At 52.0% G+C, this 14,889-nt stretch overlaps 1 protein-coding gene and 1 long non-coding RNA gene across 5 annotated transcripts in view; one reads left to right on the forward strand and one right to left on the reverse strand.

Moving 5' to 3' along the window:
• Window positions 1–14,889, reverse strand: part of PIK3R3 (phosphoinositide-3-kinase regulatory subunit 3) — a 78,033-nt gene that overhangs the window by 31,431 nt on the left and 31,713 nt on the right. The window contains exon 1 of one of the 3 annotated variants that reach the window (XM_023932494.2): window positions 697–1,653. The exons of 1 other annotated variant lie outside the window; for it this stretch is intronic. In XM_023932494.2, coding sequence (XP_023788262.1) covers window positions 697–802 — 106 coding nt within the window. In that variant the 5' untranslated portion in view covers window positions 803–1,653. Of the gene's footprint in view, window positions 1–696; window positions 1,654–14,889 lie in introns of those variants that run through there. One more of the 3 variants, XM_086901529.1, reaches the window with a different exon arrangement.
• LOC147651717 (uncharacterized) lies at window positions 1,644–5,941 on the forward strand. 2 transcript variants are annotated; one of them, XR_015290347.1, is made up of 2 exons: window positions 1,644–1,880; window positions 2,690–5,941. It is a non-coding gene; the product is annotated as an uncharacterized LOC147651717 (long non-coding RNA). The 2 variants fall into 2 exon arrangements; XR_015290346.1 differs by having other exon boundaries at window positions 1,644–1,777.

A 14,889-nucleotide genomic window follows, 5' to 3' on the forward strand; every position in this document is an offset into this window, starting at 1 on the left:
GCAATCCATGGAGGGGGAAGGGAAGAAAAAGTGCATCAAATCCTTTTGAACAAGGTTATTAAGTGTTATCAAAGTAACTGTGCCTCCAGGGAAGGATTCCAGCCTGTTCCCAAGTATTATCCCCCCCCATCACCAAAACCCAGCGACAACACACACCTCATCTGTCAGGGCTGGAAGAGAGCTGGGGAGAAAAGGGTCTTGAAGACTGTAAAAGCGATTAAACTGGAACTGAATAGAGGTGGGTAAATCACCACCATCAAAGTGTTACAGGCACATAAAGGCACACAGGTGAAGAGGATAATAAAAGCGTTCCTCTAGGAGCGAATACAGCTGAAATATACGCTTTTCAATAAAGGTTTTCAAAAAAGGAGACATGCGAGAGGGGCTGCGAGCAGCTCTCCTCCTCCTGCCTCCTTCCATCTCCCAAAAGGAACCATAAATTGTTCTTATCTTCCCACCTCCCCCACGAAAACCCCCAGTATTAAACCACTTTTGCCCAGGAGACAGCGAGCTCAAGTCCCTGGGAAGTTTACACAAAGTTTAACTACAGATATTAATTTTCACAACCCCCCCCCCTCCCTCCTCCTTTTATTTTAAAAGGGAAAAGTCTGCAGGAGGAGGGAGGGCAGGGATGGACGGCAGTCCCCGACCCGCTGCCAGGGGTGCGGGGGCAGCTCGCCGGCTTCGGCTCCCTACCTGGAGGGTCCATTTCAATGTAAAATATCAGCTCAGTGGAATAGGGCATCATCACTTCCCTCCAGTCCGTGTCATCGCGGTCCATATCCCACACCGTGTTGTACATCGCGACAGCCAAGTCCCGGCAGGGTTAGAAATAAGAGGTTGGATAGCTCGGCTTTTAATCGAGAGGTAAAAAAAAAAAGGGATAAAAAAAAAAAATAAAAAGAAAACAAAGCCGAGAAGAATTTACCTCGCTCTAAAATAACACTTTTAGCAAAAAGAAAAAAAAAATTAATTAAAAATCGCAAAATTAAACTTAAAAAAAAAAAAAAAAGCCTCCACGCAAGTCACCTCAGCAGCTGCCCTGCAGGAACTAAAGATAGGTAGTTATATATATAATATATATAGAGTGCTTCTTTTTGTTTGAAAAAACACCTTTCCACAGAAAAGCCACTTTCCTGAATTCTCTCAAAAAATCGCCGTTTTCGGGTTTTTTTTTAAAACACAAGCCAAACAAGACCCACACAGGAAAGCCGGGGGAATGGTGGGAAGCAGCGGATAAAAAGGGGCGATTTCAGTCTTTGGATGAATTCTTTCCGCCGGCGGAGGACGAGAAAGGAGGCAGCGGCGGCGGGCAACAATACGGGCAGGCGCGGAGCCCGAGCGGGGCGGGCGGCGCTGTGCCCGCGGTGCGGAGCGCGCCGGCGGCGCTGGCTGCGCGGGACTCAGCGGCGGGCGGGCGGCCCGCGGCGGGGCCCGCCGTACCCTGCTGGCGGAGCGGGGCGGCGGGCGGCGGTAGCGGCGGGCGGCGGGGCCGGGCTAGGAGCGGCCGCGCTCGGTGACATTTTAAGCGGCTCTGAGGGGCCCGGCCGCCGCCACCCGCCTCTTGCCGGGGACCGGGCCACGCCCCCCCGGCGCCAGGGGGCGGAGCTTCGAGCCGGCTTTTTAACCCCTTGGAAGTGAACGGGGGTGTGTGTGAGCCGGCGCTTCTACGAGGCGGAGGGAGGGGTGGGCAAAACCAAAAAAGACATAAAGAGGACACTTCCTTCTTGGCGCTGAGGAGGGAGCCCTATACAGAAAGCTTCGCACAGATCAAAAAGTATTTTTCCTCTCTTTTCTAACTTTTACCCGGCTCGCTTTCGCCAGGTTTCTCGACGCCTTTTCGTAGTGCCCCCCCCGTGCTGAGGCGCGCAGTGGAGGTGGTAGGTCCCCTGGCTGGCCGGCCGCCAAGGGGCCGCTGCCGCGGAGCACGCGCGGGGGGCGGGGGAGCGGAGCGCAGTTGCCAGAGCTGCTGCCTTTGTCTGAGGGAGCAGCGAGCGCCTGGATTGGCAGAGGGCTGCGGGCGGCTCAGCCAATCAGCGCGCGGCGGGGCCGGCCGGCTCGATGGCGATTGGCCGCGAGCGCCGGTTACTAAGCGGGACAAAGGAAGGCGAGCGCTGAGGCGAGAGCGGGGCTCGGGGGGCGCGGGGTGACCCGGCCCCGCATCCCGGCTCCGCGTCGCGGCCGGGCAGCTCCCCGACACCGCCGGCCCTAGCTCTGGCCCTGGGCAAACGCCTTCTGCCCGTACCGCCGGCGGGGCTGCCCCCGCCCCGAACCGGTGCGCCGCAGCGCCGGGGCTACCTGCCACCCTCCAGCCCGGGCCGGCCGCCGTGTGGGAATGGGGCCTGCGGGAGACGCGGGCACAGGGCACCCTGTGCAGATAGAGTCGCTGGCCACATCCCCGGCGGGAGCCTGTCCTGGCTGACCCCTCAGCCCTGCACTGGCCACAGACATGGGCTCTCCTCCCTCCTCTGCAGGGCCCTGGCAGCTGCCTGCTGTGTGAGCCACGTAATCCACGTAATAACCTGCCCATCTCAGAGGGCACCGTAACTAACGAGTGTGACCCTCGAGAAAAAACCCGGCGCACTTTCTGGTGACATAACCAGCGGGGGAAAAATACCCAAAAAACAAAAACCCACCAAAAAAAAAACCACAAGAAAAGGCACCAAACTGGATGTCTGTCTCTCACCAGGTTTGGGATAAGTCTGAGCTGCAAACACACCCGAGATGGAACCTCAGCCTGCCTGGCAGCCACCTCCCGATGGGCAGCCACAGCCCGCAGGCACCGGCGGGAGGCAGAAGTGAAGCCAGCTCGGCACTCAGCCTCGGTTTTGGCGCGGTGAAGCATCCTTAGAGGAAAGGCTACTGCTGAGAAATTAAGTAAAAGTCCTTTCCTGACACTCACAACCAGTGTCAGAGGCACAAGGATGGACAACACTTTGATCTGCTGTGGAAATATCAGGGGGTGTTGGAAAACCCAGCACTGAAGTTGTCTTCTTTATTTGCACTTCAAAGTGTAGAAGAGCAAGTGACGAATAATTTGTCCTGCTCTGGCACTAGGTAGCAGCTCCTGAAAATGCCCTCCTGGCTTGGCTGAACCTTAGGGTGACTGCGACATTGGATAACTGAAAGGCTGTACCCGATGGAAGATTATGAGGGAAGATCTGAAGTTTGCTGATGTATCACAACTTCCACAGCAAGCAATTTAGAGCAGCCTGCTCCAGGAACAGAGCTCCTTGAGGGATGGACAGCTGCAGAAGAGCACAGGGCTTTGATTCAAGTCACTCACTGTATATAAATTAATTTTATAAACCCATCTGCAAACTCTGATTAATCCACGATAACCAGATACGATTCCTTTTTCTAATTTTTAAATTAAATTATTGAGCTGATACCATGTATCAGCTCCAACTTCTTCAAAGGGAAATGCCCTCTTTGGAAGCACAGCTGGCTCCCCCAGTGAAATTTAACTTGGTGCTTTGGGCCCAAGCCATTGGCTGCCCCCTGGCAGGGTGTGGGGCATCCCACAAGGGTTGGGCATGGGTGGAGGTGCAGAAGTGGATGCTACTTTGCAGGCCCTGCAGAGCTAAAAAGTGGGGCTGTGGTCCCTATGGCAGCCCCCAAACTCAGATTAGCAGCTCTGGCAGAGAGGGGGGAGGAGGCAGACTCAGGTTGAAATTCATTTTCCCCCTTCCTGCACCTCATTATAAGTTCCACCCACATAAGACCTAATTACTTGGCTTTTATGCTGGCAAAGTGGATTTCATCCTTGCTGTTTCCCATGGTGGTTGCCTTCATTTTCATGGCGGCACTGATGGTTACAGCTTATTGATGTTTTCACTTTAGTGATTTAAAGCAGAATACATTTTGTTATTAGCACTGGTTTCTCTCATTGCTGCTTTAATCAAAGATGCAATTTAAAGCAGAGGATTGTGTGTAATGGTAAACAGTAGGATAATGCCTTGAGAGAACAGAATATTAATGTGTTTTTATTTCTCAAAACTGTGCTTATAATTTACCCAAGATTGCTTGGCTCCCAAAACACACGTATGGGGTGCTCCCTTTCCTACCACACTGCTTCCCTTGCACCAGGGATGAGCATGGTGTGCATGTGTGTGCCCAGGGGGGAGAGGGAGGCACATGTACTGCCTTACACACTGCTAAACCCCCTCTGCCTGTGCCTCTCCTCCACAGGCACAAGGTCTGAGCATTAGAGAGCACAGAAACTGGGAGAATGCTGAGGGCTTGGGGTATGCTCAAGGTCTGGGAGCACTGCCACTGCCAAAACCTGGCCATGCAAACCCAATACATCACCCCAAGACAGGAAAAGCTACATTCAAACACTGAAAGAAAATAATGGTGATTTGGGAATGCCTAAGCAGGGGTCAAAGTGCTGGAGGAGGGGCCCTGGTACCCCACGCTACAACTGAAAGACAAGAAGTGAGCCCAGTGCCTGCTGCCTTCCTGACATCCCATGTCAACGGCTGTACATTTGCTCACTTTCCTTTCCTTGGATCTGACAATTTGCATTTCAAGGCAAGATTAAATATTGAAGTTTTGAGCGCTTCCATGTGCTTCAGGAGGAGCTGAACAGACCTGTGCTGGAACAGACTGAACACAGAAAAGCCATTTGTGCCAAACTGCTTGGTTTCCTCTTTGCCGAGCCATGATAATGTGATATCCGACAGCTGAATGTAGGCCACAACAGGCTTTTATAGTTGGAGGGCTGGAAGAAGGAGGGGGGCTGAATCTACAGTGCTGCCAGCCAAATGCACAAAAATGATGAGAGGCTTTTGGGGCAGGCTGGAGACTACTGGCCACTCCCGAGATCCAGATATTAGTTGCACTGTTAGCACAAGCTCAGGGCGTCCTGGAGGGGAGGTTGGGGAAGGTAGAACTGCATTCACATCAGCAAGGACAATTGCCTGGCCATCAGTAGATGCTATATGAAATTGCTGGCCTTTTGCTGCATAGACACCGGGAATTTTTGGAGAATGTGCTGTGACTTCCCACAGGGGCAGCCACACCTTGCAAGGAACAACACAAGAACAACCAGTTATGGCAGTTTGATTTAGTTAACGGATTCTTCCTGCCTGTTTCTCAGCTCCTGGTGATGAGGAGACGAGGGAAGGCAGGAGGGTTTGTCTGCTTTGGCTTAGGTGCTGCCATTGGGGGTCTCAGTGTGACTCAGTACACCACAAACCAACCCTGGGGCTTGCTGGCAGGAGAAGAGGTGTTGGGAGTGGCAGAGGTTTATCCTGCCTTTCTGAACCAAGGGGACAGTGCAAGCACCATCTTCCCCTTCAGCTGTACAGTCTGAGCCCCAAAAGTACCACAGACCACAAAGCATTTGCCACAAGATTAAGCATATTAATCCCTGCAGAGGTGAAGCAGCAGCAGTTTGCTTCCCTGCATCTTCCAGAACCTTCATGTGAAATGTAATGGGTGTTTTCAACAAGGACTGTGCTTCCTCTCTCTGCTTTATAGTCATTTTATGTCCTAACAGGCTGCAAAACTGTTGCCTCACTCCACCCCAGATGCAGCCACATTTCTGTGGTGAGGAAAAACTCTGGCAAGTGTGCTGAAGTCGGGTGCTTCGGTTTGAAAATTATACATTGCATTAAAAACCTGTATTAAAGAATAATATGCGGTCTGCAAAAAACATTCAAATGAAACACTTCAGTGTTAGGAAGTGTCTTATTTACAGCAATGAGAGAAGCTTGTGCCCTTTTCCCTCCCCTGTCTGCTGGGTAAGGAAAGAGTTTGAAATAGGGGCTCATGTCCATAAAGGTCGGGACACAAAGCATGCACATAGAGCTGAGTTTGTGAGGAATCATACATTAGGCATTTCCTAACTTAAAAGCACTTGGCTTTGCATTGTAAACAACATTCTTTTAACATAGGAAATAACATTTTTAAAAAAAATAAAGATCTTTTAAATAAATGTCTGCAATGTAGGTTGTTGCAGCTGGACCTAAGGTATTCCTCAAGAAGGCTAGCACTGGCCTTTCCTCACTGCACCAGAGGCTTCTGCCCAAAAAATTGCAGGAGTAATGGTCCAGAATGGAACCAGAAAGCTGCTCTCCTGCAAGGGGAGAGGAGGTGTGCGTGGCTTTTGCAGCTGGACAGTGAATGCCAACCTTGTGCTCTGCACATGGGTGTCTGAGGTGGACACATCTGCACCTGGAGGGTGCCCAGGGATGGACGAGGGGGTGGGCATGGGGGGGTGAGGGAAAGGACACACTGCACTGAGCTGTGCTGAATTGCTGCTTTGGCAGACAGCACCGGGCCAGCTCTTTAGAAAGTTCACGTTCAGTTATTGTTTTGACAGGCTGCCAAAGTTTTCCTGAGGAATGCAGGCAGCAGAAGGGAAATGGTGATTTTCAAACTTTTTTTTTTATAACTCAGCCAAACCAGAATGGAATTTCATGGGAAAAGTGAAAGGTACATCTCTAGCCTCGGGGCATCATTGCTGCCAAGTTTCAGGGTCTGGCTGCAAACAATGGAGGTGTCGGAGCATCTCCAAAGCGATGCACCCTTGCACGCACTCACATGTGCTCACGCACACTCACACACACCCTGGAAGCATCTTCTCTAATAGTGACTGCGCCCAGAAAACCGACATTAACCCGCAGCGCTTTAAAAAAGAGTATTCGTGGTGTAAATGCAGGCGACAAAGCAGCTGATGAAAGGTTTGCAACTTGGGAGGACACTTGGGTGCTCTCCCACCCCAGTCCTGGCATGCAGCCAGCCATGGGGGCACCGCTTTTCTCTGCATTCTCTTCACTAGGTCAGTCCCGCAGCCACGGGATATTTTTGCAGGTCTTCCTACCCCTCAGAAGGGCAGGAGGTTGTAAGCTCCCCTCCTCCTCTTCCTCCTCCTCCTCCTGTGGAGGTGAGCCGGGCTCTAGCGCTGCAGCACCCCGGGGTCTGCGGGGCTGTGGTGGAACCGGGCTGGGGAACTGCCAGTTACCTTATATTTTCCAGTACACTAATTTCTCTTGTCATCTTGCCAGTGACAAACAGAGAGAGTTAAACAGAGCAATCCATTAAAGAAGCAGCCTGACAGACCGATTGTTAAGGGTTTCAGCGATCCCCATTTAAGCCAGCTTGAAAAAAAATTTCGCCTCGAGCAGCTCCAATTACAGAATTATCGGACCACACTCTGGTCCCTTTGTGCACTTCGCATCTCTGTCATCGTTCCAGGCCTCTCTCTATTTAGTTGCTTGGAAATGGTGAGCAAAATGGAAGGAGACTTGTAACAAGTTCAGAGAAATTAGAGGGGGGAAAAGAAAGAGAGAAAAGCTCCTTCTCTGATTCTAATGTCCTAAACCAGGACACTTTTAAAATGTAACACTGTATAGGAATTTAAAATATTTTTCACTTCCTCTATTCATTGCTTTAATGCACTGGAACTACTTGCTAAGATTTCCTCCCCCCCTCAAGGAATGTACAATAACCACTCTGTAAATTCCTCAGGTCTGATTTTAAGAGGTACTGTAGAGCTTTATTCATGGAGGAAAGAAATAATCCCAATACCTTCCTGCAGTAACTCTTTTCAATAAACATGGCAGTGTATGTTTTGACCCCAGCCAGTGATGCAAGCAGCAGGAAGAGGAAATCAACAGCACCTCTAGGAAAAGTGAGGGCTCAGCCCTGCTTTGCTGACATCCCACTTGGTGACCTTCAGGCTGGATTGCCAGCATGGGTTTGAAGGTGGCACCATTCCCAGTAAGAGGAATTCTGAAAAGCCCAGAGGACTTTTCACTTCCGCAAAAGCAAAACTTGAGCTCTGTAGATTTGTTATTAGTATGAAAAAAAAAACCCCAGCATAATAATTTCCCTACCCTAGGACGCAAAACTGAAGTGTTTCCTAACCCTTCACCTTTGGCTGAATGAAGCATGGTCCCCCATGATGCAGCAGCTATGTGATGTAGACATTATGCCCCCAACCCAGTGTGGCATCACCTGTTTATCTTTCAGAAAACTCTCCCATTCCTGGCCTCCCAAACAATTTTACCATCCCTCTGCCAGTCTTATCCTGGTAGCAGAACCCTCCTAAGTCCGCAACATGTAATAACCTCCTCCCTTTCCTTGCAGTGGAGATCATCTGGTTTCACAGGGAGGGAATCGCAGGGCAGTGCTGGAGGAGGCTGAGATCAAACTTCAGTCCTAATGCACCAGGGAATGCTGGCTTCCCTCTGGCCCAAAACAGAAGGAAATTTCTCAAGGCTGAGTCCCCAGTCCTGCCATGCAGCTCCTTTGCCCCCATTGCTTTCCCTGGGATTTGATGGAACTGACCAATCAATTTCTCTGTGTCCAGGGAACCTCACTGCAGCACATCCACATTTGGAGCTCTGCCCAGCTGCAGGAATGGAGACTTCCCATCCCAGATTTGGGGTAGAGATCAAAAGAGGAGAAAATCCCCCATAACAACTCAGAGAGCTCTCGGGAGTATTGAAAAGTCCTCTCATTTCTTATTAATCACTTAGGCCAAGAACTCAAGTGTTGGCAGTGTGTTGGCTGGGGCTGTTTTCCTTGCAGTTATCCACATGCAATTCATGCCTTGGAAAATGACCCATTTACCATCATGCATTGTTGCTTAGCTACACGCGCTTTCCCTCTAAGTTTTCCCAAATGGAAACATGGCTCTATTTGCTTTGGAGATCATTTTCCCTGGCTTTCTCTGCTTTACAGTAAATAAGCATAAGAAGAAGAGCCTCTGAACGCTGAGTGGAGAAATAAAACAAACAGCGCGTGAGCATTTAAAATCCAGCATGTGAATGCAATGCCTTCCTTTTCCAGCCAAGGTGATGTGCACTGAAGGTTTGAGCAAGGGCAACTTGCAGATCAGGTTCATGAAGACCTTTTTTTGTGTGTCCATTGTATAAAGGTTCTTTCCCTGCTGAAGATTCACGAACAATTTGGTTGAATGTGTTGAATTGCTTCTCTGTGTTCCCAAGAGAAGAGTATTATTTCCCTGGAGGACAGATGGGACTTAGGGGCACCGAGAACTCAGTCCATGTTCTGCTGCCATGCCTGCCTTGTGGAATCCTAGGTGTCCTCTAGAAACATGCAGGAAAACACCTCCCTTATACCTGCAAACCAGCACACTACTTTTTGCCACTAGACCAGACTTTATCTATCCATCAAGCCCCAAAATTTCTCACGTTCACTAAGTCCTGACTACACTGTCATAGCACATGGTGGGCACAGGCTAGCAGACCAGCCACTGCAGCATGAAGTTCAGCTTCCCAGCACACCAGTTAATCTTTGGGCCATTTGCTGGAATCCTGAGCCCATCAGTGCCTATGCTGCACAGATGCCCCCAAACATGCAACAAATCCAAGGTTTTTGGAAAGCATGAGCTTTACAGCCCCTGCACAGAGGGGACTGCACAGCACATGTTCATCTGTGTCCTGGCATCACTGATCTTGCTCAGCACGTGCCTTAGGGCTGAGTTGTGCCGGCAGGGTGCTTGTGTCCAGGGTTTCCAGATGTCCAGCAGTTCATCTGTTCCTCAAGGATCACACAAAACTTGCAACATCTTCAGATTTTACTATGGACAAAGCTTTTGGATAAAAAGGCAGCCAAATCTCTCTCACAACACATAGGTTAGTAGAGAGCTGAGTGGAAAACCTTTTGTTTCCTGGTGCCATGAATGTGTTGGACATGAGCTCTTTGTGGAGAGCAGACACAGCCATCAGCTGCTGGAGCTCCCAGGAGTGGAATGTTCTGAAGGGTGAGCTCTGCCCTGCCTTCTGCTGACAAAGCATAAAATGTATATTGTCTCCGAACAGAAAAAGGGGAGAAACAAAGTAAATCGTGTGATGCTGATTACCAGGCTGAAACACTGAACTAAGGTTTAATACAACAGTTTCCAGAGTGCCAGAAAGTGAAGAGGGATATCGTACCTATGCAAATCCCAGCAGGTGGGTTGACACATCCCAAACACTGTGCCCTGTGAGAGCTGCCAGCACCTGAAGAAGCACCTTTAGTCCCCTGTCGCTGGGAAGCTCTTATCTTGCTTTGACCACGAGTACACAATAGAGCTTTGTTTTGGGCGATACCTCCCAGATGAACGGTCTCTTAGAAGTGCTTTGAGGAATTAAATGGGTGAAAACAGTAGGAGAGGGAGAGGGAGGGGAAGTGGAGAAAAACTTGCTATTGCACTACAGGAGGCGAAGTCTGTGGACACTAAACCCACTAAATAAGGAGCTGGGATCTATGTCAGACTGAAAGAAGCAAATGTGTGACCCAGCTCCCTGCCACCAGAGGCACCTCATGTCAGTGTCTCAGTCCCAAAGCGGGAATTCACTTCACTGTCCCCTATGTCCCTGCAACAAGGTTGGGGGTGCTGTTGCTTGCAGATGCTGCCCAGGTCTGTGGTGCTCCAGCCTCCAGCTCCCCACACACCAAGTTCAGGCACCTCATCCTCATAGTATGGCCTCCTGGCCCCATCTCTCTGCAGTGGGTGTGCTTCAGCACAGGCATTTTGGGGAGCCCAGCAGGTGATGGTATCAGACAGTGTGTCCTTGCCTTCCCTTTGACATTTCTTTCTGCAGCTGAGGCCAAATCCGTCTTCTTGCTCTCCCCTCTGTTCTCTTTGGTTGATGGGAGATGCCAGGTCTTGCCCTGGGCAAAGGAACACTGGCTCAGTGCAGGCTGGGCACCTGCCTTAGGTCCTGGAGCTGAATCACGCCAAGGGCAGTTTTCACGAATGGAAATCCCCCTGGTTTTATTGTCTTTGAAGCCTGGAAACACCTGCTTGTTGCTCAGGGAAACAAGGCAGGCAGGATAAGGGTCTGGCAGCACCTCCCCTTTGTTCTGTGTCCTTCCTGGGCACCCTTTGGAGCCCAACCCTGCCAGCACCCTGTGCCCCCCATGGTTAGTTAGGAGTTGGCCGTGTGAAAATCAAACATCAAAGGGCTCTTCCAGCAAGGGCTATTTCCACATCAAATGCCTACCTCCAGTCCTGAGCCATTGGGGAGAGAACTCTTCATAAAAAGAGAGGGAAGATTAATATTATTTTTCAAAAGTATAATGGGAGGTTTCCACTCCCCAAGCACTTCAGAGTTGGTTTTTGCACAAAGCCAGAATAATTTCAACCCCAAAGGAAAAAGAAAAATACATAAGAGGAGGTTAAAAATGCCTGAAAAAATAGTTGGTCTGAATAGAAATGTTCAGGTCACTGTCACTTTAGGGGCTGGAAGAGGCTGCTGCTGTAAGAGCCTGACTTTCCATAGGAATGCATGTCCTCTATCCTCACTCAGAGCAGCAGACTTGGGCACGGGGAAGAGGGGATAGTCAAGGATGGGCTGTCAGAACTGCAAACTGGTGAGAAGAGTGAGGAGAGAGGGGGGGATAGAGAAGATGCTGGAAGCACTCTGCTGGGCAAGTGGAATGGGAAAAGCCTGCTGTGAAGTACAGCCCTCCCTGAGACTCTCTGAGAGAGAGGCAGCACAAATCCAGCCGAGCGATGGGCTGGCAGCATGCCTGGAGCATGGTATAGCTCTGCCTTGGAAAGGCACCTGCAGCCTCAGCATCTTCCTCTTACAAACATGCCACAGCATCACGGGGGAACCACAGTCCTGCAGCCTGACAGCCAGTTTCTGCTCTGTGAGCACGAGCCATTGGGCCAGACGGGTGTATGAACAATTATTTGATCATTTCCACTGCAGGAACCAACTTGACAAATACCTCCAATTCACAAGCTTGCAGTCTGTTTCTGTAAAACCAGACCAGGAGCAAGCTTCCACCCTGGAAAATCCCTTGCCTGTGTCTGCTGTGCATCCTTTCCCATGCTGGGAAAGGTTGAGCCAAATGCAGAAGGCATCACAGAGCAGGCAAAGCTGCTCTAGGACAATGTCCCCAGGCAGGGCTTAGCCCCTGGGAGGTGGTCTGTCCTTGGGCGACTTAGTGCCTCGCTTATCTTCTGCTTCTTGGTCATTCAATAGAATTAAATTTTGCTAATGTGTACCTCCTCTGGACTTGGGGTACAGATGCGAAGTGAAGTGTGGGACAGTCCTTGCAGCCCCAAGCCTCGCAGTCTTGGGTAACATGCACCCCTCAGTGATTTTCACTTAAAAGGTGGGTAGGGAGAAAATACTTGTGGATAAGGAAATGCAACATATGATCCTGAGAGCTCAGCGAAACTCTGTTGGTTAAGCCAAATCTTGCCTTTTCTCAATGCTTGAAGTTACCCATCCGTGAAGAGGGCTGGAGGAGGCTTCTTCACCCCATAAATCCCAGTTAAGCCCTAAAGAAAATACTTCAGGTTCATCTGCTGGCCACTACAGGGACAAAGACTTCACACTGTCCCAAGCAAGCAGAAAAATCCCCCAGTCCCTCCGCTGGAGATTGAAACTGATGGCCAGAGGGCAGAAATGGCAGAAAGCAGCAGCAGGAGGGTGGTTGGGCAGCAGTTTGTGGGACTGTGCTGGCATCACAGTATCGTTCCTCACCAGCTTTCCTGGGCACCCGGAGCCAAAGCAGGGGGGCGATGGCAGATGCTTGTCCCCTCCCGCAGACACTGCCTGTTACCGGGAAGGTGGGGGAACCCTTTGCCAGTGGCTCCGTGCTGATGCCGGGGTGTGACACGCAGTGGGTCAGTGCTGGGAAAGCCAAGGGGTGCTCTGGAAAAGGAGACTCCTGCGGCAGACGACGGTGCCAGGACACGGCCGGTTTGCTGCCTGCGGGACTGCCAATGCCCTGCCCTAAACAACTCGCTCAGATTTACTGTAAGCGACAGCCGGGCCGTCCATAGCTTGTGGTGAACATACCAGCCCTGCCTGCAGAATGGCCTGCGGAAGCCAAGCTGGCCCCTTGCCCAGCAGGCTGGAGGAGGGGAGCGGGGGGGCTCTGCAGCCCTGCCCCGGCACAGCACCCTCAGCCCCGCACCCTCTGCCTGCTGCAGGCCCCAGAGTCTCGTTCAGGGACACTTGAGGTGGATTTTCTCTTGCCAGGTGTTTTCTGCACCCAGCGTCAGGAGGGGGTGATGCTGTGGATAAAGCCCCCCCTTATGATTCCACTGCCCCGGCACTGGGGCAGCTGGAAGAAAGGCAGGGAATTCCTGACTGTGGCAGAAGCCCCTTAAGCAGCACGGCAAAGGGACTCGGAGGCCGGGCTGGGTGCCGCTGGCTGGCAGCCAGCTCATCCCTGGGGCACTTGGGGCCACGGCAGAGCCGGGAAAGCCCCCGGCTGCACCCAGCTTCCGGCCTTTGTGAGGGAGCCGGTGGCGGGGCGGTGGCAGTGGGACGGCTGCCATCATGTCATCCCGGCCCGGGCCGCCGTGCAGGCTGGCGGCTCCCTGCGGCCCGAGGGGTGCTGCCGGATGGCGGGACACCACGCAAGGTCTGCCTGAGGGGACTCGCCGTCCCCTCCCACGCGGCTGTGCTGGGAGGGAGATTTCCCATACTGCAGGCTTCCCAGAAGTCAGGGGAGGTTTTCATCCCTGGCTCTGCTATCTCAGCTCACGCGTCTTTCCCGGCTCAGCCCGTGACCCTGGCATGCGAGGCTTAGTGCCAGCGGCGTGGGGTGAGGCCGAGGGTGGGCAGCCCGTCGGGCTGGGCTGTGTGGAGCCGGCCACAGAGCTCCAGCCCTTCTCCTGGCCGCTCTCCCAGTCAGACCATCTTTGCTGGTGGGTCTCCCACGGCGCCCAATGCCAGCCAGCTCGGTGACATCAGCGCGTGCCATGTTCCTGTCCCCCTGCCCCAAAGCTTCAACCAAAATCCCCTCCTGAGGCACCGTGACGCCTGGCAGTGGGGTCACGGTCCTGGGGGTGCCGTAGGGGTGTGCTGCAGGGCCACGGGCCACGAGTTTGGTCTCTCCGCTTCCTGGCATGGGTGCAAAGCATCCTGTGAGGGAATGCCCATAAAGGGAGGGATTTTGTTGGCGTGAGCCACAGAGCTGGTGCCCACCAGTGGACATAGGTGTCCTGGGCTCTGAGGATCGATGGGCCTGGATTGTGCAGGCAGCAGAGAATGTGGCTGCTCCAGCTTGGGATGGGGGAGTCATGGGACACCGGCCATGTGTCAGGCAACACTGGGTGTCAGGAGCATGATTACATCCTACAGCAGCCATCCCAACCTTGACCAGCCACCCAGCACTGGCTACAGATGTTTTCTGTTCTTACAAGAAATCCAGCTAAAAACAAGGGACTATTCCAACCAAGCGGCTTCTCCCGAGCTTTTGCCTCTGCTCTGTATTTAAGCAGCAGTGATTTTTGCTCAAGGATGTCCAAATCTTTGCTCTGCATAGGCTCTGATTCTGAGCTCCCAAGGACTGAAGGGCTTCTGGCACCTTCCCATCCCCTGGCTGTCCTGACTGTAGGGCCTGTTGCCAGGAAAAAAACAGAGCCTGGGACTTAAATGTCCGGCCCAAACCTGATGTGCCTGAGAAGGAGGAGCGCTGACCCTGACCTGTACAGCCCTCCAGCACCAACTCGGGCTTAACTCTCTCCTCTGCAGGAAGATTTGAAGCCTTCCAGTTAAATCCGGGAAGGAGTTAGCAAGTCTTTGTGGCAGGCGGATTAGAGGCAGAGGTAAATGCTCCTGCTAAGTGTAATCTGGCTGGTTAAAAGCTCAGCTCAGCCTCTATCCCAGCATTGTCCTTGCTTCTTATAAATAAAAGAGACAGTTCTGCAAGCACATGCTTTTCCTATTGCCACGCAAGGGTGTGGTGAGAACCTGTTGTTCTACCCCTCTCCCCAGGATATCATTAGGATTTATTACCAACCCCCAGTGCCCTCCTTTCTCTGGGACAGGTTGGACACTGGCAGCCTCTGATCCTGTGGGTGCAGCAGGAGGGGGATTACAGCTCGTAGGGCCACAGGTCAGGGCAGGTAAAGGCAGCAGAAGCTCCTGATGTTGGGGAAATGGGACTGGGGACAGA

Source organism: Cyanistes caeruleus, chromosome 9 (assembly GCF_971803275.1).
Source record: "Cyanistes caeruleus chromosome 9, bCyaCae1.hap1.1, whole genome shotgun sequence".
Lineage (NCBI taxonomy): Eukaryota > Metazoa > Chordata > Aves > Passeriformes > Paridae > Cyanistes > Cyanistes caeruleus.